Genomic DNA, 25,227 nt, shown 5'->3' with positions numbered 1-25,227 from the left:
ATTTCAACAGTCCGCCAAAAAACATACAAACACGAAGTTACCTGTTACATAAACCAAATTCTGGAAATATCAGCAAAAAATACATTCCCTAAACCTGAATCGGTTTGGCCCTATTTCATCTCATCAGAAAGCTTCCCCTCCTCATCACGTGCATCATTAAAGTGTAACCATCCCTGCAGAAATGTTTGCACGCTCCCTCCAAATTAAATTACAAAAAAAAAAAAAAAAGAAATAATAATAATGGACAGGGACTAAAGTAGATCACTTAAACTGCAGGATCATTGTGTCAGCAAGGAGCTTTACTGACACTTCCCCGCTGTAAATTTAGTAACAGTTTCCCTAACCTGCTTTATAAATTATTAAAATCTAATTCTAATTCAACAAGACTCCATCCAGCCTAACAACGTTACAGTAAACACTGATCTTTCTTTTCGTCTCCCCAAATGAACATTCGCTGCCCTGCATACACTATCACAGGGAAATACTCTGTTTCCACCAAGAGTCGGGGGGGGAGGAGGGAGGAGGGGGAGAATAAAGCCCGAGATTATTTATTGTGTGCGAGGGGGAAAAGCTGCAAACCCGGCCACCCGCTCCCCGCTTCCTCCGCTTTATTCCCCGAGTATTTTGGTAAATACGAAGCCACGCTCATCAGATCCCTCAGCCCCGGGGAAGGGGGGGGATGGTGGAAGACGCGAAAATACCGACGGATATCGGCGGGGAAAAGGGAGCAGAGGCGCAATTATCCGCTCCCGGCTGTCATTTCCAGACGGGATCTCCGCAGCTGGAACATGTCCTCCCGCAGCCCTCCTCCCGCACCGCCGGGCCGGCCATGGAGTTAACCTTGACGCTCCTGGGTAGAAAGCGGGACGGAGGGAGGCGGCTGGCGCCTTGGCGGAGCGGCCGATGCCTGCGGCGGCGGCGGCGCCCGAGTGCGGTTCTCGCCGGGCTCGGTCGCTGCCGCGGCGGCCAGGAGCCCTGTAGCCTCGGCCTCGGCGCGCGCGGGCCTCCCCGGCGCAGGGCGGCGTCGGCGGCGGGTTCAGCAGCGCGGGCGGCTCCGCTCAGTCCCGTGCACTCCGCTGCCTGCGGTGCCGCTGCCTCTTCACATTCCCGGAAGGCCCTGCGAGCGGGGGTGTGGGGGGGACCGCTGAGCACGCCGAGCCGAGTCGAGCGAGGGGGAGCGGCGGCCGCGGAGAGGGGGGGGCAGTGCCGGCAGGGCGAGGAGCGCGGGTTCCGCCGGCGGCGCTGGCGCGGGGGAAGAAGAGCGAGTGGAGGGTCCCGGTGGGCGTCGGGTCGCGGTCCTATTGTGGCTCTCAGCGGGCTCCGGCCATGGCACTCGCTCGCACACACTCGCTCGCTCACAACCGAGCCGCGCTGGGCTGCCACGCCCCCGACCGCGGACCGCCCCGACGCCCACCGGAGCCGCCGCCGGACGCGCCGCCTCAGTGGCGCCCGAAGCCGCCTTGGCCGCCGGGACCGCCGGGAAAGGGCCGCCCCCTCCCCCGGCAGCGGCCGGCCCCGCCCTCCCGCAGCCCCGCCGATCGCCGCCATCCGCGGGTCCCTCGCATCCTTCGCCCGGGGGAGCGGCGGGGCCCCCTCGGCTGAGCGGTAAAACCCGGCGCTGCTGAGGGAAAACCCCGCTAAGGCTGAGGTAAAGCCCCCCGTCGGAGCCCCTCGCGGGGCGCAGAGCCCCTTCCCGGGGAGGGCAGCGGGCGAGGGGCCGCGCCGGGTCCGGCCGGAGGGACCCGCTGCGGGCACGGCCGCAATTCCTTCTTTGTCCGCAGTGGGAAGCAGCGGCTGCAGCCTCCCTCTCCTCTCTGCACCCTTGGGTTTCTTAGCCCAGTGTGTGATCGCTGTCTGCACCACCCTTTTTTATTTTTTTCCCCCCCTTAAGTGTATTTTTATATACTTGGAACCAGAGACCAGCACAACGGCTGCTTGTAGATAGGACGGTTAAATGTCATAAATTTTTGTTTAAACTTATCTACCCGATGGCTTTGGTGTTTGATGGTTTTGTTTTGGGTCCTGGTTAGTTTGTTTGTTTGTTTTCCCCAAAATACAGCAAACGGCTATAGGGCAATGGAGCTGGCGAAGGGACTGGAGAACATGTCTTTGAGGAGCGGCTGAGGTTGTTAAGCTGGAGTTGTTAAGCCTGGAGAAAAGGAGGCTCAGGGGGAACCTTATTGCTCTCTACAAAGGAGGATGTAGCCAGGTGAGAGTTGACAGGTAACAAGTGACAGGACAAGAGGACAGTCTTAAGCTGCACCAGGTGAGGTTTAGGTTGGACATTAGGAAGCATTTCTTCACAGAAGGGGTGATTAGACATCGGAATGGGCTGCCCAAGGCGATGGTGGAGTCACCATCCCTGGAGGTGTTTAAGGAAAGACTGGACCTGGCACTCAGGTGGTGTTAACACGGTGGTGTTGGGTCATAGATTGGACTCAGAGGATGATTTCAGAGGTTCTTTTCCAGTGTAATTGATTCTGTGATTCTGTAATAGTGGTAATATGGCTATTACATTTGAAAATACTCTCTACTGTTTCTCCTATATTTCTGGCAGAAAAAAAAAGGTGACTTATATGAGCAGCAGCCCTCCTGCATTGATATCACCAAATCCCTCTGAGGTACAGTCTTTTTTTTTTTTTCAGGAAATGAGCTCAAGAGTAGTTTGAGAGCTGGTTGCTTTGGTGGATCAGTCACATCCCTCCTTTTAGTGCAGGTACAGAACCCTCTCAACATTACTAATCCTGCGAAGGATACCTAGTTGTGGTCCCACTCAGCTTCTTGACTCAGCTTTTGGCATAACGGAGGGCGTGGGACTGTGTCAGACTCGATTTAAAGTGATGTAAGCTGTTGTCAAACTACTTTCAAAATTGCTAATTTTCAGGCAGCTAAGTTCCCTGGTCCAGTTCACGTTGAGGAACCTGGAACACTAGTTAAAAGCTCATGGCTACTGAAGTATGTGAACAGTTTTGCCTCTCATCTCTCAAAATGCCTCTTCATATGTTAAGAAATAGGCCTCCCCTAAATTCTTTTACCCACAGACAAAGTGTTTTCAGTTCATTTCAATCATTCATTGTGTGACATAGTTTTAAACCTCTTAAAGTGCTTATTTCTTGGCTCTGTGTCGTCTCAAAATCATTCACATCTTTTTTTGAACTGTAGCACCCAAGACTGGACACTGCTACAGTTGAGGCCTCAACATCTGCTGTCCTGCCTGTCACAGACCACATTCCTGTGTACATGTGCCAATACAAATACTTTAGAGTCAGTCTGATCTATCCACAGTCTTGCTGACCTGTCTTACCCCCGCATCCATTTCTGCTGACCTACCAAGCCAGTTATTTCTCCCTCAAGTAGACAGTAATGCTACTTGAGAAATTACTTCCTGCAGCAGCCCTAATGCTATGCCCTCATTTTTATTGCTGGATAATCAAGCAGTCAAAACACATTTTGAAATAAAATTCCACGTGATGTTAAGTCAGAAAACTGTAGAATTTGTCATCCTTTGTGAATTGACTGCATTTCTCTCAAGAATTGTATTTGAAAAAGCAAAACTTAGATTCAACTGTGCCACGGTTACAGAAAGGTTGTGTAACTAAATTTAGAAGAGAGATTTGTACATATTTGTAAATATTTTAAACTTTAAATTCACTTAAACTAAAGCAGCTAAAATAATGTAACTGTAAGCAAGGATTGGTAACAAAGAATGTAGGTCAAGGAGAGGGTGGTGTTATACCAATATAAGGTAAAATATGATAGAAACAGTGTAGCTTCCCATCAGTGAGGGACAGAACCTGCAGACAAACATGTTTTGCTGTTATATGTACTTAATTCTGTTAAGTTGTGTTTGTCAGTGACATACTTTCATTCTCAGTTTTGGTCACTGTCCTGTGTGCTGCTTTTGATCTGAACAGTGCAATGAGCAGCTCAGAAAGTTATTGCCAGCATACTCTGCAGAAGGGAAGTTCTAGCACAGCCTGATGGCTACACTGGCACTTTAGGTGCAGTTGAGCAAGTCATTTTACATGATTGTACTTCAGTCTTCCCAGTATGAGAAGAAATCCATCTTTGTAAAACACTAAAAATCTAAAATTGAAGCCTCTGATGTAGGTATCTATTAAAATAAGTGCCATAGAAGGGATAAAAACCAACACTGCTGTCCAAGTCCTGTGCACACAGAGGTTTTTACTCCTCATTCTACCTTTGTATAACAGCTATCGAATTAGTTCTTCAGTACAGCTGAACAAGCTGGTAAATAATGCATTCAGCTAGTTTATTTCTTAGATGGTCATCATGTGGTATGTTTGGTCCATTTTGATTGTGTAAAGCATTTTTATGATGTGTTTTATATCAGGTGATGTTTGGATGGTAACAATTCAAGACAAATACAGGCTTTATCAGTGAATGAACAGAAATCTTACCTTTTCTGTTTCGCTTGGCCATCAGATTTTGCAGAGTAGGCTTCCCACTTATTTCCAGATCGCTTTCTTTTTCCTCCTTTAATCTGTGAAGTCCTCATCTGTGAGAAGATTTAAGAGCGTGATATAAGATATGAATGTAAAACTGCTGGTATTTTGAAGGGGCACTTGTCCTTCTCCTATTCTCTGTTTAGTCTGCATTTTGTAAAAATTGTTACTTTTAAAAAAAATGGATAAGTGAATTCCAAGCAGAGATGGAGAAGAACTAAGTACTACAGGTGTTTTACATAGATGTGTATCTGTATATGTTTATATATGTGTTTGTATAAATACCAATTTGCAAGAATAAAAATTGACTTTCATCAGATAAAGTTCACATGACCAACATCTCCCGTACAAGTGTGTGGGCATATATATGAAAATATAGGCACAGTCAGTACCTGCAGCCCTTCCTGGAGATTTACAAGCAATAATAAGTTCTTTTGATCAGTGTTTCTCCACTGCTGTCAAAGGTACAAGACAAGCCTATCCTTTTCATAAGTGGCATTGCCTTACTCCCCTACGAAAGGGCTTTTTAAAAAAATGGCAGGAGAGGAATTTTCAGGGCTAGCTCCTTGCCAGTTCAGCACTGTGCTTTTTAGCACCCAGTTGGAACAGCAGTCAAGAGTCCTCCAAAACAGAGATTTTTGTACCAGTGACTCAGATTTGTGCCCCTTCACGTTATTTTGTGTGGTTGAAGTTCCACTATAGACCATCTGTTATGGCCACCCAGGCAGGAGTATGGAGCTCTCATCCACACTGGCATTCTGCTCTCTACATAGCAGCTTATCAAACGGGATTGCTACGGAGATACCCCTCTGGAAGTCCTGCTCCGTTGAGTGATAAACGTAAATGGACCTAGCTGGAGCTTGTAAATGTCTCACATGGCACGTCTGACATGTATTTGTCTACAGGAGGGGTCACATAATGCTCCATAAAGGATCTCCGATATGTCAAAAGGAGCATTATCGGGGGTACCATGGGATTAGTTCAGATATTCCCTGTTCCAATACTAGTAAGCAAGAAAAGACTTGCTCTCCCCAGAGAACTAATTATTCAGACCGGCAAGAAAAAGACCAGAAAGAGAAAGCGTTATGGAGGAAGCAGCAGAGCTGTTTGAAGAGGCAAATCAGCATGTGAACAAGGCTTTTCTGATACATCTTTTAACAAAAATGAACACAGTGGAACACCACATCAAAGCAACTGTCCTGCTCCATCAGCGTGATTGAAACGGCACAATCTGTGATTTTTTTTTGTTTACTTTTGAATGAAATTCACACGTAACAAGAAAGTGTTTCTACTCAGTCTGTTTACCCTGCACTTGACTCCTGATTCATACGTTCTACGTTTTGGGGAGGAGTGGCATGTCCGGCTTCTGGGTGACATTTGTAATCGCTGTACCAAGTTTCTGCCGTAATAACCAAGTGCTTGTTCCTCCTTGCCTCCCGCTCCTCCTCCTATCAGCTCTGTGATAACACTGTCAGTGCCCTCAGGAACTGAATTCCTGGTTGGGGATGGGGGGGGGTAAGCGTTTTAGGGTCACAGACACAACTACCAGAATGGGAACTAATTCTTCCTCTCTGTTTATAGACACTGCGTCATTTGAAGTCTGTTTCTCTAGTCAACATGGCAAGATAAGTAGGAGCTTGCTCGCCTTGGCAGCTGGAGAGCTGCCTCCTCCCAGCACCACACTGCTCTCACTGATTCCCAATTCACGGTTTTGTTCCTACTTTGCTCCCCTCCCCCAGTGTCTTAACTTGCCTTCAGGCCCCAGGCACTCCTTTAAGCCAAGTTTTCTGAATTTTCTGTTCGGATTTCCTTTGCTGCCTGTTTACCTCCGCCTTCCTTGGGCTTTGCAGTGCCCTCCTCGGCCAACCTGCCCTCCCCAACTGTCCCTGCCCTCCCCAACTGTCACTCCCCAGCTGTCACCCCCCCAACTGCCTCGGAAGGTTCTAGTGCTCCCCCTTTTCTCCTGGGGCAGTGCCTGCAGGGCTGCCTCTGGTGCCTGAAGCTGCCTGGAAACACAGCCACGTGTGTGACGTGGTCCCCCTGTGCCACTGGGGTGTTTCTGAGTCCCAGGTGAAACGAGCTCTGCTTCTGTTCCTTTGCTTTGTGATCAAGCCTCCTTCCAGTAGCTGAAGGGAGTCTGCAAGAAAGATGGGGAGCGACTTCTTACAAGAGAATGGAGTGACATGACAGGGGGGAATGGCTTCAAATTGAAAGAGGGTTTAGATTGTGTATTAGGAGGAAGTTCTTTGCTGTGAGGACGGTGAGGCCCTGGCACAGGTTGCCCAGAGAAGCTCTGGCTGCCCCATCCCTGGAAGTGTTCCAGGGCAGGTTGGATGGGGCTTGGAGCAACCTGGTCTAGTGGAAGGTGTCCCTGACCATGGCAGGTTGGAATGACATGATCTTTAAAGTCCCTTCCAACCCAAACCATTCTATGATTCTGTGATTCTGTCTCCTCAGTTATCTCTGCATTTAATGCATTACAAGCCAGTATATACAGTGCTATAAAACCATCCTCTTCATGTGAGCACGTTTTACTGAGGCCCAAGTTCCTACCTACAACATCACACCTTGAAAAGAGCTAATGAGTAAAAAATACCTATGTCTGTTGAAAGTGCCCAGCAGTGCTTTAAGTGTGTGAACTGTAGCACTTCCCACATCTCCAGTGAGGCACCTACCAGCTCCCTCCCAAGCTTGGTGCATCTCTCATGGTTATAGCAGTTGATAAAACTCTTGAGATTTTCCCCAAGTTCAGAGTCCCTGAGGCTGGAGTAGGCTGAGACAGAGATATCTTGTTCCCTTTGTTATGAAAGAGAACAAGCAAGTACTCGTGTTGTATTTTTCAACCTGCTTTATCTCTGTCTCATGGTACAACTTTAACCTATTGGATACTTTTAAAGTTTTCAAATTATGGCAAGGGAGAGTCTTCTGTAGTCAGTAGCTAAGCTCAGCATTGTAGGGAATGCTTAACATCAGAGGGGGTCTAACAGCACTCAAACAAGTTTAAAATATAAGTTTTAATGGGTTCCAGATTTTGCAGTACAAATGAATGAATATGTATGAATACTGCCAAAATGGGAAGGACAGGAAAAGAAAGGTTATAGGAGCATTTTCTAAAGCCTTCCCAGATCTACTATCAGGGTTAAACAAATATGATAATTTTGCCACTGAGATAATTACATGAATAAGGAGGTTGTAGTTCTGTCATGACCCTGTAAAAGAATTACAGATGCCCTATAAATGGCTAGTAAGAAAGAACTTCACACGAGAGAGGAACTGGAGTTGAAAACCAAAAGCTATAAATCTTAGAAAAAGACAGAAATTGATTCGATTTAGACAGAAAATAGCAAAGAAACACCTAAATAATCTCCTGACTAAGCAGACCTCACAAAAATAGATGACTGGAACAGGAACAAAACTGGTGTTCTGTGCAAGTGCTGGAAGTGCTAGAAGTTGAAAAACTTGGTTGAAGAGATGAGGTTGTCTCACTTTAAAGGAGCACTGATAGAACTGATTTTTAGGAAATTCTGCGAAGGAATGGCATTAAAGCCTCTCCAGCACCTCATGGCAGAAAGAGAAGAGGATGCCAAGGTTAGGATAGGAATAGCAAATAAAACAGAAAATGTCATCATACCATTGTACAAATCCATTGTGCATCCTTCCTTATCTTTAATGCTGGGTAATTTAGTATGGACTGTATTTAGAGAATACAGAGAAAGCCAAAAAATAAGATGGCTGGGTACAATTCTCACAAAAGAAGATGATTAATACACTGGGGATCTTGAGCTCAGAAGAAAAAACTTCATGCTGAATTTGCTAGAGGTTTGTCAAGATCTTCGATGGAATGGAGATGGGTGAACGAGTGACTTATTTATCAAAACTGCTTTGTGTTATTTGATCTTGTGTTCTCTGGCAAGATAGAATATTACAAGCTCTCACATCCTGTTATGAAGGCAAAAAGTGTGAACAGGTTCAGTAAAAGAAGGTTTTAAAAACCAGATGCTCAAGGGCATCAAGGAGATTAAATTGTCCTTGTACTTTAACATAATTGCAACATACATTACATATGCAATATATTAATGACTGTAGAAGCTTATTTACCACTAAATAAAAATGCACCACTATCAACTTTAAAAGTCGGTTTTATAGAGAAGTCTAGACACCAGATTTAGGGTAAGATATCTCAGTACATACAGAATAATTTGAGCCAATATAAAATGTGTGATATGATAATACTTGGCATATTATCATTATTGGATGGCTTCTTTGACATGCTGTCCAGCCCCCACACTTAAGAGAATTTTCAACATTATCCAGTGTCAGGTAGGACCTGGAAGAATTTGTAGCAAGAATCAACAGCCAAGACTTCAGTGAGAGCTGATCAAAACCAGAAATGAGATTTTCATTTCTAAGAAGGCACAAGGAGAAGTTAAACCCACGATTTGCTAAGGCACCAAATGGCGCCATAGGACACTCCTGGAAAATTCATCTTAAGCTATATTTAGTACACTCACAGAAATTGTGGCTCCCACTTGAGCCATTTCAGCTCAAATATAAATAAATAAATAAATATTTAAGAGAATTGTGTGCTTCTGAGTCACGTTTAGTTCTAATATGTGTCTTTCTAGGTGAGCTCCTACCTCGGAGCAGATTCATCTCTAGCTGCAATTCTGTAGGTGTGCACCTGTACTTCACGTGTTAAAGTCCATCAAAAATACACTAGACAGTGAAATGCTAATATTGAAAGCTTTTAGTACACAAATGGCTAACAAGAGCCCTTCAGACAAACTCTTCCCTGCAAGTTTGTTTTAGAATAATTATAGTTTCTTGCAGTTACTGGCTTTTAATGATGGGCTCTTGAGATTTTTTTTTAGTTCCATTATCTTTGTAGAGTTTAGTTCTTGAAATTTTATGACGATCTCATTGCATGAGTGTGAGATACTCCAGGGCAATGCTGTTCAATGCCTGCTTGAGTACAATTTTAAAATGTAATTTTTTTTCTTTTCTCTGATTTATACCTAGGTCAGATTCATATTATTGTCTTGGGTTCCTTCTTGAAAACTCACTGCAGCTTCATTCAAGATCTTAAAATATGATGTAAGTCACATCCTGCAAAATGTGAAAATAGATTTTCTTCATCTTCTACATAAAACATCCTTTCTGAGTTACTAAACTTTCTTCCAAAGTACACTGTCTTTGATCCAGAATTTCATTCTGTGACATTCAGACTTGTTCTGATTGCACCAAATGTAATTCCACCCCCACTGAAACCCACCTCAGGCCTTTTCCCAGTGTGATCCAGCTATTTTTCTTTGGGATGTTACAGGAAGCTACACACTACCATTCTGATACACGACAGTGAATACGCTTCGAGGGGTTTTTTTTTTCATAATTCCTGGTAGCATTGCAACTCAGCAAACTGTTTTGATACATCTGTGTAAGCAATTTAACTCTCCTCCTGCTCCCCACTGCAGCTCAGTGCTCTGCTTTTAACAAATTGGCAGAATCCTAACAAATAGGCACTCCAAAGCTGTCATACGGTGCTGTTGCCTATCATCCCATTCAAATGGTTTCTTCAAGGAAATTGCCAGTAGTGTTAGTCCTGCTGGTTATCATCTGCAGGATATTTCAACCAGAATGCCATGTATGCAGAATTCTTGATTTTACTTTAGTTTGCAAAAATATTTGCCGTCTGAAGTGTTGTCTGCTTATTCGAGCCATTAGACAGAAATACAAGTAAGGTTCTCTGCTTTCAACTGAGATTTACAAAAATCCTCATTACCTCCTGGGAAAAAAAAGAAATGGCAAAAGACATTTGAAGGAAAAGAAGTAGGGCATCTATTGCTGCTGCATGTTTAATTTTATTTGATTTACTATACTTAACTTTTTCCTTTGTTGGCAAAAACAACCTTAGCGGCTGCTAATGCTGTTGCCAGTGTCTCCATCTGCATCTTTGGTTACTTCTTGGATTTGTTCTCTTTCTGCATTTGCAGAATTCTGCTTGCATCCTCTGGACTCTCGTGGGAATTTTTCCCCTTTGTGGCCAACATTCACAGCAGCTTGAAGTTACTCTCATTGTGGATGACATTTTCCTGCAGTTGAAGACACCTGAGCCCAGTTCCCTCTCGAGCCTCTCTTATGTGGCCTTGGTGATCACTGCCACTGATAAGGGAAATGCCTCTGTCTCATCTTCAGAAGTCTCAGATTCACGTTGTGCACACCCATGTTTCAGTTCTGTCATTAATCCCAAATCCCCTTTTGGAGCGTTTATCTGAATTAATCTCATCTTGTAATTTTGCCATGTAGCTTTATTTTGCAGCTGGACCCTTCCTTATCTTTCCTTTTGTAGATTCTTTCTCTTGGGAGTGGTTTCATTAAAACATCTCAGAAAGTATTAAATTTAGTCTCAAAGTTGGTACTGTATTTGTTGGCATTTCTGTTTTCTGCTGACCTTTACTTAAATGATTATGTATATGCATGTGTGCATGTATATTTGTAATGCTTTCTGTCTTGTTCAAGTTTAATTTTACTCCCTGAAACAAGCTTTTCTCTTGAGCTCCATGTCCCAGTTGTTTCGTTAGGATTGTGACAAGTCTGCTCATACAAGGCACATCCACGGCACATCTGAAGGAAAGTAAACATCCTGTGTTCCTCAGCCTTCTATAAACCCCAGCAGATGGCTGCTGCTTTGACAAACTGTGTGGAATAGGGTGGATCACATTTCCCATGCAACAGACTTATTTCTGGAAATCCAAACCCAGTATAATTCTTGGAGGTGGCAGCGTGGATCTAACCACAAAGTAGTTTAGCCCAAATCAGTCCTACGTGGCGACTCTTCGTAGCTCAGACCCCCTTGCTTTTTGGACTGGATGTACAGTGGGGGATACCTTAAATTGCTGATTCACACAAAGTTGCAGGAGGACTGGTAGCAGCTTTCACCTGCAGGTCCTTGTTCATCAACCTCAAGGTCCTTTGTGTGATACCTCTCCTTGTTAGAACCTGTGTATGTTTTTTTGTCCCCTGTGATTAAGTATCTCCTGGAGACAAATGGTATTTCTTAGAATTGACTGGATTTTTCCTTAATGCTCAGAGACAGTCCCTGCTCAGGATACTGGCAGAATCTGCAGGAGGTGATGTATATTTTCTACGCCTCAGGTAACACTCAGGAGACGTGTGCCACAGACATATGTCTTATCCTGGTTCCCTGCAGCAACAGTTCACTGGTGTGTCTGTGCTTACCCTGTGTCTGGAATCAAAGGCATTTCAATATCCAGGTGGATTAGCAGCAATCACAGAATCATAGAGTGGTTTGGGTTGGAAGGCACCTTAAAGACCCTCCAGTTCCAACCCTCTGCCATGGGCAGGGACACCTTCCACTATCCCGGGTTGCTCAGAGCTCCATCCAGCCTGGCCTTGAACACTTCCAGGGATGTGGCATCCACAGCTTCTCTGGGCAACGTGTTCCCAGCCTTAGACTTGACCCTCTGTGTGTGTGTGTGTGTGTGTGTGTGTGTGTGTGTGTGTGTCTTCAGGAACCCATTTCCATCTCATTTGATTTCCTAAAAGGAAGCAACAAGGGAGTTATTTTGGCTGCAAGTCCAAGCAAATAGCCTCTATTAGGTCTTAAAAATACTGTTGAGGATGTGTCCTGAGAGAAAGGCAGTTTGTGAGCAGGCTTCATCTTGTTTAAAACTTTCCTCCACTGAGTAACAGGCTTTCCATCACATGTTAAGAGTATTAAGCATCAAAGGAGAAAGCTTTTGAAAGACCACCTGCGTTCTTCTAGAACTTGTCTACAACCTCTTGGCATAGATGATCTTCAATGGGCTACATGTCTGTTCTGTTGCATTCAGAGGCCCTAAAAATGCTGCCATTTGTTTAGAATCATAGAATCAATAAGGTTGGAAAATACCTCCAAGGTCATCAAATCAGGAAATATTTCTAAAGAACAAAGAAATTTCTGGTGTTTCTGCTCCAAATATACTTGTCACAAAAAGGCTGAGTGCAAGCTGGTCTAGTCTAGCATTACCTATCCTTGTGTGCCTTCATCAGCCAGAACCTCACTGGTCATGCAAACCCAATACACAGTTAATCATGGGATATTTTCCTCCATCACACCAACGTAGAAAGCTCCCAGTGGCTCTTGAGTGCATATTTCCTTTAAGGATTCAGTAGACTGATCACACTCCAAAACCCATGAAGTCTGTATTATTTCCTAAATCAAAGTTTCTTACACTTCCAATTTTGTTTACAATTCATTGGGTTTTTTTTTTTAACCATCTGCTATTAAGCCCAATTTCATTTTATTTTAAGACTTTTTGTACTGTGCCCATTGAGCTCAGTCACTTCCTCATTAGCCATCCTGCCCTTTCATTCACTATTTGGTCATTTCAGAGCAACCCAGGAGGCAGGAACTTTGAAACCAGAGATTTTACAGGTCTCTGGCCAGCATTCTCTTCACAGTGATGATATTTTTTGTGTAATATATATTGCATAAGGGCAGCATCCTCTTGGTCAGGTATTTCTGTGGCTAAACAGAACACACTGTTGGTCAAATTCTCTTAACTAGGTGGAGTAAGAGATGAGACTGTTCATCCTGTCTTCCAACAGCTGCTTCTGTTTCCTTGAAGAGAGACTCCCTAGGTGGCTATGTCCATTTTCCCACTAATGGGACTAAGTGTCATTGACTGGTGTACACAGCCAAAGACCTTCTTGAGATGCTTTTTTTTTTTACAAAAGCTTGTGCTCAGAAAAAAATCAATATTACAGAAAAAAACAACCTATCAACATTTTCCCTTATACAGAGACGAGTTTCCATTTGCTTTATATTATTATATTTCCTGGCCACAGAAGGATGGGCACTGAAATCAGGTGGATTACCTGCAGTCGTGGAACTCTGCCAATAATTCATTATATTTTGCGAATTGCAATATTCCTGATCTTGGTTTGGTTCTTTAACCCAGAAGAAAGATTTTAAAACTGCTTGTGCTGACCCCCTCAGAGGTGTTTGTAAATGAAGTATGAACCACAAAGCTGTATCTGTTTCCTGCCCTTTTTTTTTGCATTTTGTTTTCCCCAGCGGTGCCTCTTTGGCTTTTCCGTGGAGTTTTTCAAACTCAGCAAAAGCATCTGTGAACCATTTTGCCTGCTACAGTAGGACACCTGTTTATGCATGTAGACTTCCCTTCTCATCTGGGAAGATGGACAACAATATAAGCCCCTGTTCTACAAAACCAGATGAACTTAGAATCACAGAATCATTTAGGTTGGAAAAGACCTCTAAAAGATCATTGAGACCAGCCTTTAACCCAGCACTGCCAAGCCCACCACTAACCCAAGTCCCCAAGTGCCACATCCACATATTTTTTGAGCACATCCAGGGATGGTGACTCAACCACTTCCCTGGGCAGCCTGTTCCAGTGCCTGACAACCCTTTCAGTGAAGTAATTTTTCCTAATACTTTTCCATCTGTACAAAAAATTATGGTTCTGCACAAGTGGGCTTGAGTAAAATTGCAGTGAATGATACCAGGGGTCAAATGAGGCATCCAAAATCACCAAGAACACTGGATTCAAGTGTAAACCTTCCAGTACCTGAAAGGAGCCTACACAAAAGCTGGAGAAGGACTTATTACAAGGGCAGGTAGTGACAGAACAAGGGGGAGTGGCTTCAAACCGAAAGAGGGTAGAATTAAATTGGATATTAGGAAAAAGATTCTTGCCTGTGAGGGTGGTGAGGCACTGGCACAGGTTGCCCAGAGAAGCTGTGGATGCCCCATCTCTGGAAGTGTCCAAGGCCAGGTTGGATGGAGCAACCTGTTCTAGTGGAAGCTGCCCCTCCCCAGGGCAGGGGGTTGGAATGAGATGATCTTTAAGGTCCCTTCCAACACAGACCATTCTATGACTCTGTGATACCATACATATCTTCTGTTGATCTTTGCTATATTCAGAAGCAATGGCCCATGTGTACAGCCCTGCAAATCTTAAGTGGGAGAAAATGCTAATTGGAGTCACAGCCTAGAACACACACTGCCAGAAGCCTTTAGTGAACACACTCAGCCTCTCACCTTCTTGCTCCCTACTCATACACAATCTTGCATCACATGTGTATCCCACATCTAGCTCATGTTTCCCCCCCATAACTGCTGTGTGTGCCTCATAGCTGCCCAAAATATATCCTACCCAGGCAGGGGCTACGCCACGGCTAGAAAGGAGGACAGCAAGGTCCAGCTGATCCAGCCCTTGCAGAGGGAAGCAACCTGTGTGACTATTAAAGAAGGTTACAGAAGCCTCAAACTGTTCAGGAGAGAAACACAACTCCCTACGAGAGCAAATAAGGCACATTCAAATGTGTTTAATTGTGTGTGCCTGTCTGAAAATCTGGCTCATCATTCCTCGTTCTCTTTCTCACTCAGAGGGTCACTGAAAACACTGATATGCCAAGGAAGCCAATTCCTTGTGGGATCAATGACTCTGCTCCACGCAGACATTTTCCCTTCTGTCACTTGGCATAATTCAGTATGTGACTTGAAAATTCAAAATATAAACAAGAGAGAGGAACCAGGGCCAATGGTGTTGCAAGCAGAATTCTCAGGCCTTCCCAGTAAGTGGAAAATACCTCTCCTCTAGAAATACCAGCCATTTCTCCATTCTCTTTAGCTTAGAACAATTTCTTTGCAGCTTTTAACCTATGAGGAAATTGGGGCAAAAATAGCATAGTCAAACATACATGTACAAGACTATAAAACCACACCACAAATTGCCTCACTGTGTCATACACAATTTATCAGGCAAGTTTCTACCACCTCCTTGTTCTCCTCTTCCTATGAATTGCTGATTTACTTTCTCTTTCTTTTTCAGAACCATTTTCTCCCTTAACTTTATTGTTCTTTAACACCTTTTTAAAACAGTTATGAAATATATAAGTATGTATTTAAGTATATTTTTGTTCCTGCTGCTTTCATCTGTGTTACAAATGCAAGTTAAAAACCTTCAGGGTATTTATGCATCATTCTGAGGAGGAAAGAACTGCCCCTTATATTGTCCTTTAGCAGCTTCTGGTCACTCCCGTGTTCCAGGATGCACAAACTTACTGCAGATCTTTCCTGAAAATTGGTAAATGATACACCTAAACAAATGGAAAATTCACCATGAGCACAGACAGATCTCTTCTGAAAGCCAAATTTGAGGTGTTACCTTTCCTGCAGTTCCTTATCTAATGCAGTGAGTGCTGACCCTCTCCCAGGGTGGCAATAAACAGTCGGAGGCAGTGACATTAAGATATCTCTGGAGCAGTTGTTTAAATGATAATGTATCTTCTTTTCTTTCCAGATGGAGCACCTGGTTCTCCTCTGGAAGGTGAAACCCAGAGTGTTCTTGCTTAGGGTCACACTGAACTCCATGTGGAGATTCTCTACTAACAGTTCTGGCATCTTCCTCAGCCATTGCTTTGGTAGTTGCTCCTCTCCTTGGTTACACAAGTGGCTCTTTTGGTCCTCACCAAATCCCTCCGGCATCCGCTCGGAGCGGTCGGTGCTTCCCTGACGTGCTGCCATCAAGGCAACCAAGTCAGCAGGGAAGGGGCTGCAGAAGCCACTTGCTCCTTTGGCTCCTTCCTTTGGGCAGAAGAGCTCTTGTCTGTAGATTTATCATGGAAAGTACTGAAAAACTATGACAGAGACACTAAACAAGTGCAACAGAGATGCACCTGCAGCGTGGACCACACCCACACAGTCCCGAAACAATCCAGTGCTTCTGGCAGCTCAAGTTTCCCCTCAGAGCTAGATTTAGAAAGGTCAGGCCAGCACAGGCATTTTAAGGGAAATAGCTTCATTTTTTAAAGTATTTGAAGTTTTAACATTTAATCTTTCAAGTTAAGGAAAGCCAAGAATTTATGGGAGTGAGGAAGGCATGATGCCTTTAAGAGAATTATTAAACTGAATTAACAAGAGCAACTATTTCTTAACTGGGGGGGAAAGAAAGTAGGAGAATTCAATGCAAGTTAATACTCCTGGCCAAAGAGTTAAAAGACCCATTCTGCATTTCGTCAGGGAAATTATTTTAAGGAGGGAAAAAAAAAAGAAAATATTTATAAGCATATGAAAATATACTCAAATATATTAAATATATGACAAGTGTATATGAGTATGAAAATATTTATGATGCTTCAGTAAATGCATAGCTGTCATTTCTTGTGAAGAAAATGCAATCTTAATTTTAGTATTCCCTGTTTCTCGGATGTAAGTAGGTTTCAGTGGCACACAAGGCTGTACTATATACTGTACTTCAGTTAAAGCACCATAAGTTAGGGAAAGGACAGTTATCTGCAGAATTCAGTCTGTTGTGTATATTTTTATATTACTAATGCTGGCTGTGTTGCCATGTGTGCACACTTCAAGCCAACTGGGGATTTACAAACTTGCAGGTATGGAACGATATTGGCACTCACTCTCTGTTTCCTTATGGAGGAAGCAACAAATGCAAAACTTCAACAGGAATGAAACAAGGGTAAAACAAACACAGAGAAGACACTGAAATGTACATGTTTACTCCAAACGTTTAGACAATGTTGAAATTTATGAAAATGTTGTCTTATGGAGAGAAGTCTAGATCTAAGTCAGGCTACATTAGCTAAGGATGGGGAAGAAACTGGGAAATTCTTAGTCCCAGATGAAAATGACAGTAGGTAAGCTTCTTTTGCATGGTCTGTAAGTGTAAAATGCAGCCACTGGTACGACTACTCCATTCACAGAACACTGAAACTGCCCTCAAAATGAGAGTATAATTGTCACAATAAGCTAGTGATGAGATGGTTTTTGAGTCAAAATCATTTGTGCCTCACTGTGAGAGCTGCCAGCTTGACCAACCCTGTTTTATTTCTGGAAATCCTCATTATTTCATTTCCAGCAGCCCAGGACTAAGGGAATCCTTTTCAGTGAGCACAGTCTGAAGCAGGTTCATGGTACAAGTAGTACAGTAACACCACCACCACCTTCTCCCAGAGGTGAGACTCCTACCAGTTGCCCCAGCAAGGTGCCCTGTGCAACACTGGCACTGATGCAGGTGACTGAAAGCCTTGGAATTGTGCTGGTACCCCCCAAACACCCTGGAGGATAATTTTATTAAAAAACATTATAATATACAAATACAATATAAATACTACAAAGCATTCAGAGACAGTGTTACACCAGGGGATTTGTACAATTTTCTGAAAGGGCAACAGCTGCCCTTTCTCACCTGGGAGCAGCCCAAGAGGGGAGGTCTGCTGTTGTGGGAGGAGGTTTTCTCCCATTTTATTGAGTAAACAAGGGTGACAGAGGCAATATATGAATTTGCTTCCCAATTAAGATTTTTAAGGAAGTTTTAGGGTTTGTCTTACATGTTTTCCAAGTGTTTTCCATGGCTGGGGGAAAACCTAAGTTTGTATTTGTGGTGGGTTGATCCCTGGCTGGAAGCCAGGTGCCTACCAAGCCACGCTGTGACTCCTCTGCCCAGCAGGACAAAGGCAGGGGGAGAAAATAAGATGGTAAATCCTCATGGGTCAAGATAAAGGTAGTTAAACAAAGCAAAAGCAAAGGAAAACAAAGTATTTATTCTCTACTTCCCATCAGCAGGGAAAGTCCAGCCACTTCCTGGGAAGTTGTTCTTCAGTATGTAGTGGTTGGTCTGGAAGAGAAACTTTGTAAGGAAGGAGTGCTCTCCCTCCTTCTCCTTTCCCTCAGCTTTTATTGCTGAGCAGGTGTCGTATGGTTTGAAACTTCCCTTTGGTCAGTTGGGGTCAGCTGTCCTGGCTGTGTCCCCTCCCAAATTCTTGCCCACCCCCCCAGCCTCCTGGTGAGGGGGGAGTGTTGGAGAGGCAGCTCCATGCTGTGGAGCACTGCACAGCAGCAGCCAAAACAGTGGTGTGTTATCAACACCTTTTCAGCTACTAACACGCAGGACAGTTCTGGGAGGGCTGCTGGGGGGATAATTAACTCCATCTCAGCCACACCCAACTCAGTGCAAAAAACATCTTCAGCCTTCCCAGGATGGAGGCTGTGAATGCTCACAGCCATTTCAGACCTGTCCTGCCTTCCAAGAATGATGATTTTGAAGGGATTGTCAGTGCCCTTAGGGCGTTAAACACAACACTGCTAAACTGTTGGTAACCAAACAGACCCGCAGGAGAGATCCATGGGTTTGTCAAACTAAAGTGAAATGAAACAGACTTGGTTTATTATTTCTTCTTACATAATGTACAGTGGCAACCAAGCACAGATGGGCTGTATGCTGCATCCCAGGTGTGTGTGGTATTAAGAGCTCCTGCAATTTATAAAATCCACACCAGAACACAGTCACTACAACAGAGGACAGAAGGCAACAGCCTCTGTGTGGCCCCTCGTCTCTCACCTCACACCATCTCTTCCACATCCACAGCTCAGCCTTTCTGTTAATTCTCTCCCCTCTGGTTCTTTGAGGAACAGAACAAATGAAAACACAAGATTGCTTTAGCATCGCCCTTGGTAAAAAGCCTCCATTCAGCTTTATCTTGGGGCTACACAGGATCACAGCCCGGACTTTCCTCTCGACCAATCCCCCTGAATTGGGCTCAACCTGGCCCCCCTGCTGTTGAGCCACGCTCTGTGATTAGGCATTTTTTTTGTCACCTTCTGCAGCTGTGTAGCAGTCACATAGGCATTGCTGTGTCCACCAAGCTGCTCCGAGTTTCAATCAAGCAGGTCCCACTCTGGGGTTCCCCAAATGAGTCTCTAAACGGTGCAAAATGTGCTCCTCGTGACATTTGTGCCGAGGGCTCAGAGGTGAGCACCGGGCAGTGGGAGGGAAGGCAGGGCCAAGCTCCTGGGACAGTTTGTGCTCGAGTAACACGACACGCACTTACAGGTGCAAAGCATAAAGGGGTGTGAGGGCAGAGCTGGGTAAAACTCCTTGCTAGGAGGAGAGACATTGAGCTAAAGCACCAACTTGAGCCTCCCTCCCCCCATCCCCAGGCCCAGCTCCTGCCGGACTGGCACAAGCAGCTCCTTGCCTGTGCCTGCCTTCCCCTCCTGCTCATTAGCAAGGAAAACCACGTCAGGCGAACGGAGCTGGCAGGAATCCCACCACTGCGTTTGCTAAATGGATCTATTAAAATGTAAACAGAGATCACATTGCAGGGCATCATCATAAAACACGGCGGGCGACACCTCAGCCGGTTCCCGAACAGCCTTCGACACTGGCGGTGCTGTGCTGCTGCCCCTCTGCCTCGCCCTGGGCACACTTATCTGGACTTTTCCTTCTCCCTCCAAGCGTTTGTCCTTTGAAGGCTCATCATTATCTGTCACCCCACAGAGGCATCGCTGCATCTTCAGCACATTTTGGAGCCGTGCAAGCTCTCCGAGGCTTCCTAAACCAGAAGGAAAACAGGACTCTGGGGCCTCAGTGTCCCCTTGCCATCCCTACAGAGGCCCTTGAGTTTGCAGTTTAGCAGTGATGGAGCACAGGACAGGCCACACAGGTTACACCTGTCTCACTCCTGCCTGATACACATCTAGGAGGAGTTTCTATCACCTCTTTGTCTGACTTCCAAATGAACTGTTTTCCTGCTCTCTCCCCTGCTGCCCCCCCTCGCTCTCCCCAGAGGCTCTTAGGAAGCCACCAAACCATGACTTTATTCTCTTTCAAGGACTCTTTAAAGCCAGGTGCACATTCCCCTGCCTGCCACCTGGTCCACAAAAGCTTGACAAAAATTGGGAGGGGGCTGGGGAAAGGTGAGGGGTTGATGACTGTGACTTGCCTTGCTGGCGCTCTCCTCTCTTTCCTCTTCCTTGTGTGGTTTATTTCTATTCTGTTCCTATTCTCTCTGTCCTCTGGGGTTCTAGACCTCAACAGAGGCTTCAAAGCTTTAAATTAACAGAATAAATTACTTCTGCTGGTAACATTATGAACTTTATAAACATTATAAAGCAGCAGCAGCAGCCTCGATGAGCAGAGGAACTGGAAGGGAAGCAGGAGTTCCTGACTGATCAGTTCTGGCATAGATTTCTTATATGCAGCTGGGGAGCTTTTTGCCTCACTTTCTCTCTCTGTAAAATGAAAAATACAACACTCACTCCCTGTTTGACACACTTAAAAGACAAGCTCTCTGGCAGGACAATCCACTGTTTATCCAGAGAACACCACGTACAGCATGTACAGAGCTCTCTATCCATGCAGGAAAACCTTGGACTCTCCTGGTCCCTCCAGCCTCAACAAACACCATGAGCAGGTGGGAACACCTCAGAGGTAAGTTAGTGGTGCTCAGAGACGAGCTTCTCAGGGAAGATAAAGGGAGATGCTGTTTTGTACCATTCTCTAAAAGCTGATATAATATATATTAATGGGCTTCGAGCCCATTCTTCTCATTAAATGTGTAATAATGGAACCCTCCTGATGGAACAAAATGCATATTATTTATATTAAAAAAGCTGTGCGTTTAGAAACCTAGATTCCATTTGGGTTCTAAAGTTTAGAGGTTTTAATTTCACTCCTTTAGAATAACTATGTAACATACCTTTAAAAATGAGCTGGTTTATTTTAGTTATACTGGAGATAATGGGGGGGGGAGAGAAGCAGATTAAATCCTCTCTGAAATCTGGGAAAAATAATCTTTGAGTGACAGAGCACCATTTTCTTCCAGAAGATTAGCAATAGTTTATTATTCCAAGTATATATTTAGACTATTCCACTTACATAGTTGCTTTAATATCAACCATATTAAAGCCTTTTTGATAGCTGACTGCATTTGTAAGTGATTCCGAGCTCCTCCATGTGTTCTGCTACACCAAGTGCCTCTCAGGCCACCATTTCAGCAGGGGTTCACACACACCTGACCCCTCTGCACGTTCTGACAGGTAACAGAGCAGGTGGGCACAATGCTCTGGTCTTCCCACTCTTCTTTTAATATGCTGCATGAAGCCCCAAAATATCGGCAAGCAAGACAGCGCTTTCAGAGCACTTAGTAACATTCTTTCCGTTCGGGGATTAAAAATATTTTAAAACAGTATGTTTCCTGTTCCTTTGGTGATGTCCCACTGCTTGTGTGGTGAGCCAGAGAGCTGGAAGTTATCCTGGTAACTGTCAAGTTCACTGTTGCTTAAAGAACACAAGTTGTCTGAGATCAAGAGCAAGACAGGGAACACATACAGGAGATTCTTAGTGATATTGGAGAACCGTGGAATCCTAGAATCATTAAGGTTGGAAGAGACCTCTGAGTTCACTGAGTTCAACCATTAACCCAGCACTGCCAAGCCACAGCTACACATCTTTTAAATCCCTCCTGTTTCAATGCCTGACAACACTTTCCATGAAAAAATTCCCTAATATCCGATCTAAACCTCCACTGACGCAACTTGAGGCCATTTCTTCTCACCCTGTCACTTGTTTCCTGGGAGAAGAGACCAACCCCCCCTGGCTACAACCTTCCAGGGAGTTGTAGAGAGCGATGAGACCTCCTTTTCTCCAGCCTAACCAGCCCCAGCTCCCTCAGCTGCTCCTCATCAGACTTGTGCTCCAGACCCTTCCACAGCTCCATTGCCCTTCTCTAGACTTGTTCCAGCCCCTCAATGTCCTTCTTGTCGTGAGGGGCCCAAAACTGAACCAGGATTTGAGGTGTGGCCTCACCAGTGCCCAGCACAGGGGGACAGTCACTGCTCTGGTCCTGCTGGCCACACTGTTGCTGACACAGGCCAGGATGCCACTGGCCTTCTTGGCCACCTGGGCACACACTGCTGGCTCAAGTGGTACTTGAGTAACACTCTCTTTTTGTAGTGAGATGACACCAGATTACACAGGAAGTTAAAACATCTTTAAAGAAATATAGAAGAGAATGGAAAGGCAATACAAACGCAGCAGTAGCTGCTCTCTGCACTGTCTGCTCCAGGCCAGCCACACATTGCTTTATTCTCCTACACCTTGGCTTCTGACCCCACCAGAATGCTCTGCTTTGCATCCACACGAGCTGTGTAGGGATCACTGTGGCCTTTCCTCTCTGAGGTTCCTGACTGTGGTACATGTGGAAACCCGGGATTGACAAGGAAAAGCTGCACAGGAGCTTCACTCGCCCGGCGTGTGGAAAAAACGTTAAGAACTTGAGGGGGTTTATATTTTGCAAACAAAAGGAAGTTCATTTCCTCTGTTAGCTCACCATAACATTATGTGCAAAAACACGCCTGGGGCTCTTGAAATACCTTTACTTATTCCTGCATCTACCAAATTTATTTATAGAGCCATCTGGAAAACGCTGGCTCTTCCTTTACAAGATACTATGGAGCTTTTTGGAATTGTTTCATCAACAAAACTCTAAAAACACCCACACCTACAGAAATTGTCAACAATAATCAAGTCTCAGGCCTTGTTTTTGTTGTATTTAAAGACTATTGACAGGACAGTTAAGACTGTCATATTAATGCATAAATAGATAGTTCTCCATTTGGTAACTTTGACATGTTAATAAATCTAGCAAATGTGTCTAATAATAAATCAGCAAATGGGTCTAATACAAATCCCTGTAAGAAACCACAAATACTTCAGCTATGTCTCATTTAAATGCAATCTTGGGGCATTCTAAGTTTAAAAATTAAATGGGAGCAAATTCTTCTATGAAATACAATAAACCTGCAGACTGAGAACATCTGGAGGAAAAGTAAGGTGAAAACTGGGAAACAGGAGTGTCCTGGATGGCAGGTGGGCACATAAAGGGAAGAGCAGCTCTCATCCCCTGCACATGGCACTGAGTTAGCTCAAAACAACCAAGTTACAGCTCCCTCACTGTCTAGGCATCCTGGCAGTAAACCACAACAGAAATGTTAAAATAATAACACTATTAAAAATAAATAAGGATTTGGGCCTATTTTAGCCAAGATGTTTTAACAAAATGCCACTATTCATTCCTTGGCATGTGGTGGGATGCCTGTGTGCTCCTGTTCTTACATTCCTGAATTGCCTTCATGCTTTCTCCTATTTGCAACAGTTAGGACTCAATAAATTCAACCCAACTATAAGAATTAATTCCAACAATCATTTGATCTACTTGTGGCTCCAATACCATACACATCTAGAAGGCTACACAAGCTCTTTATTCCTGCCATGTTACCAGTCTGCTGTCTGGAGGAATCCCTTCTGACCCACACAGCACTGTGTCTTCATTTAGCAGAACAAGATTGTTTTATAAATGCTGATTTTTTTTTTTATTAGGCTGTCCAGTATTGGCTTCAGCTAGACTTTGATTTTTGGGGTGTGAAGCTCAAACACCATCCTGCTTGATCCAAGGAACATCCCTCCCCCTATTTCTCCTGATCCCTCGTGCATCAGTCCTAAATTGAGACAGGTCACCAAGATCATTGTTACAGAGAAGCCTTGAGCCTTTCTTCTTCAAATTATCCCCAAATGACTGTTAGAAAACACCACACTCTGCATTCTCTAGATGGTTGAGTAAAAAATCTGTTAAAGCAATGTTTGAGATCTCCATCAGTTTGAGGGTTCCCACCAGCAAAGTGTATCAGCCTCTATTTTTCCAAGACATGGTGATCAGCTCATGTACCAACTATTACCCTCCACAGTGCTCTGGTGAGTATTGAAGCTTTGCAGCACTGGGAGATACCCAAAAACATCTTAAATTGTTTAAACACAAACACAGAAACATCTTTCAGAGGCAGGAGCAGCTGGGCAGTAGCTGCCAGAGCACCAACAGACCCAGAACATCCAGACCAGGGGCTGCACTCCTTCCTCCCTCGTGTGTGATGTGATAAGCAGAAACAAAAGCACATAAAGAAATTAATTTTTCTTTCTAAGACAAGAAACATGAAACTCTGAATGCAAACTTTACATCCAGCAGCAGGGAACAGTTTTTGGCAGCAATAATTACAGTTCAAGGCAGTGTTACAAACACTTTATCAGTTCTGTTTACCTTTTTGTCTTCATTCTTCATATATCTGCAGTGCTGAAATCAAAGACATAAATCAGAACCACTGGGCTGGGTTTATGGACATTCAGCTCCAGAAGTCCCAGTAAAAGTTAAGGGAGTCACTTCCAGCTATTTGACCTGCTGTGTGTGTATTCAGTATTTTTTTATCTGGACCTGAAGTAGTGAGAATTGGCATACGTTGTACTCACAGGTACTCAACTCCCTTAGTAATCACAAATTCCTGTATTAAAAACATCCAGACTCTGGGTCTGAGTTTGTGCTTCAGCTTTAGTCCAATATACTCACCAAATCAGTAATATCAAATATATTACCTGGGATGCAACAGTCCTTTGGTGATCTACTGTGTATTTTGAGTTCCCTGGACCTTCTTTCTTCGTCACTTTTAGTAGACTTCTCAAAATGATCATTTTAAATTAGCACTGAGAACTCTCCTGAGCTCCTCCCAGCATTTCTCACTGCCAGTTCTGAGTTCCTGTGGCAACAGGCTGCTCAAGTACCACCTTTATGGGATTGGAGCACTATCAAATCTTTAGTCAGAGCACGAGAGAATAAGACTGAAATTGATATCAAAAATGTAATCTATTCCCATAAAGATACTGGTGCCAAGATTGCAGGAGGAGTATATAGAATAGTATTTTCTGACATTCTATTTCCAGAAAAGTAGAAAACTTTCAAAATACAGATTTCAAAGTATCCAAAGGCATGAGGAGGAAGACTGGAAGAAACACACATGTTGAAATCCCAGCCGGACAGAAGAGCCTGACAGCAAGCTGAAGGCAACCCCACTCCCATTAGCCAACATGCCTGTGCCAGGTCACAAAATGGC

General features: G+C 44.2%; 1 protein-coding gene and 1 long non-coding RNA gene across 6 annotated transcripts in view; one reads left to right on the top strand and one right to left on the bottom strand.

Annotated features, from left to right (window-relative positions):
• Positions 1 to 6,371, bottom strand: part of PPP2R5E (protein phosphatase 2 regulatory subunit B'epsilon) — a 77,490-nt gene extending 71,119 nt beyond the window's left edge. For 3 of the 5 annotated variants that reach the window (XM_018082446.2, XM_018082447.2, XM_029964358.1), the window contains exons 1-2: positions 6,219 to 6,371; positions 4,422 to 4,519 (exon numbers count right to left, since the gene is read on the bottom strand). In XM_018082446.2, the coding sequence (XP_017937935.2) occupies positions 4,422 to 4,519 (98 nt within the window). In that variant the 5' untranslated portion in view covers positions 6,219 to 6,371. The remainder of the gene's footprint in view (positions 1 to 4,421; positions 4,520 to 6,218) is intronic. The other 2 variants (XM_029964357.1, XM_029964359.1) reach the window with 1 other exon arrangement.
• Positions 1,530 to 3,779, top strand: LOC108641361. The gene is made up of 3 exons (XR_001921935.2): positions 1,530 to 1,648; positions 2,646 to 2,716; positions 3,163 to 3,779. It is a non-coding gene; the product is annotated as an uncharacterized LOC108641361 (long non-coding RNA).
• Positions 6,372 to 25,227: the final 18,856 nt, after the last annotated feature.

This window comes from Manacus vitellinus, unplaced genomic scaffold, assembly GCF_001715985.3.
Source record: "Manacus vitellinus isolate BGI_N305 unplaced genomic scaffold, ASM171598v3 scaffold_6_pilon, whole genome shotgun sequence".
NCBI classification, from domain to species: domain Eukaryota; kingdom Metazoa; phylum Chordata; class Aves; order Passeriformes; family Pipridae; genus Manacus; species Manacus vitellinus.
Note: the sequence above shows the minus strand (reverse complement) of the source record. Positions and strands in the feature narration are given on the sequence as shown.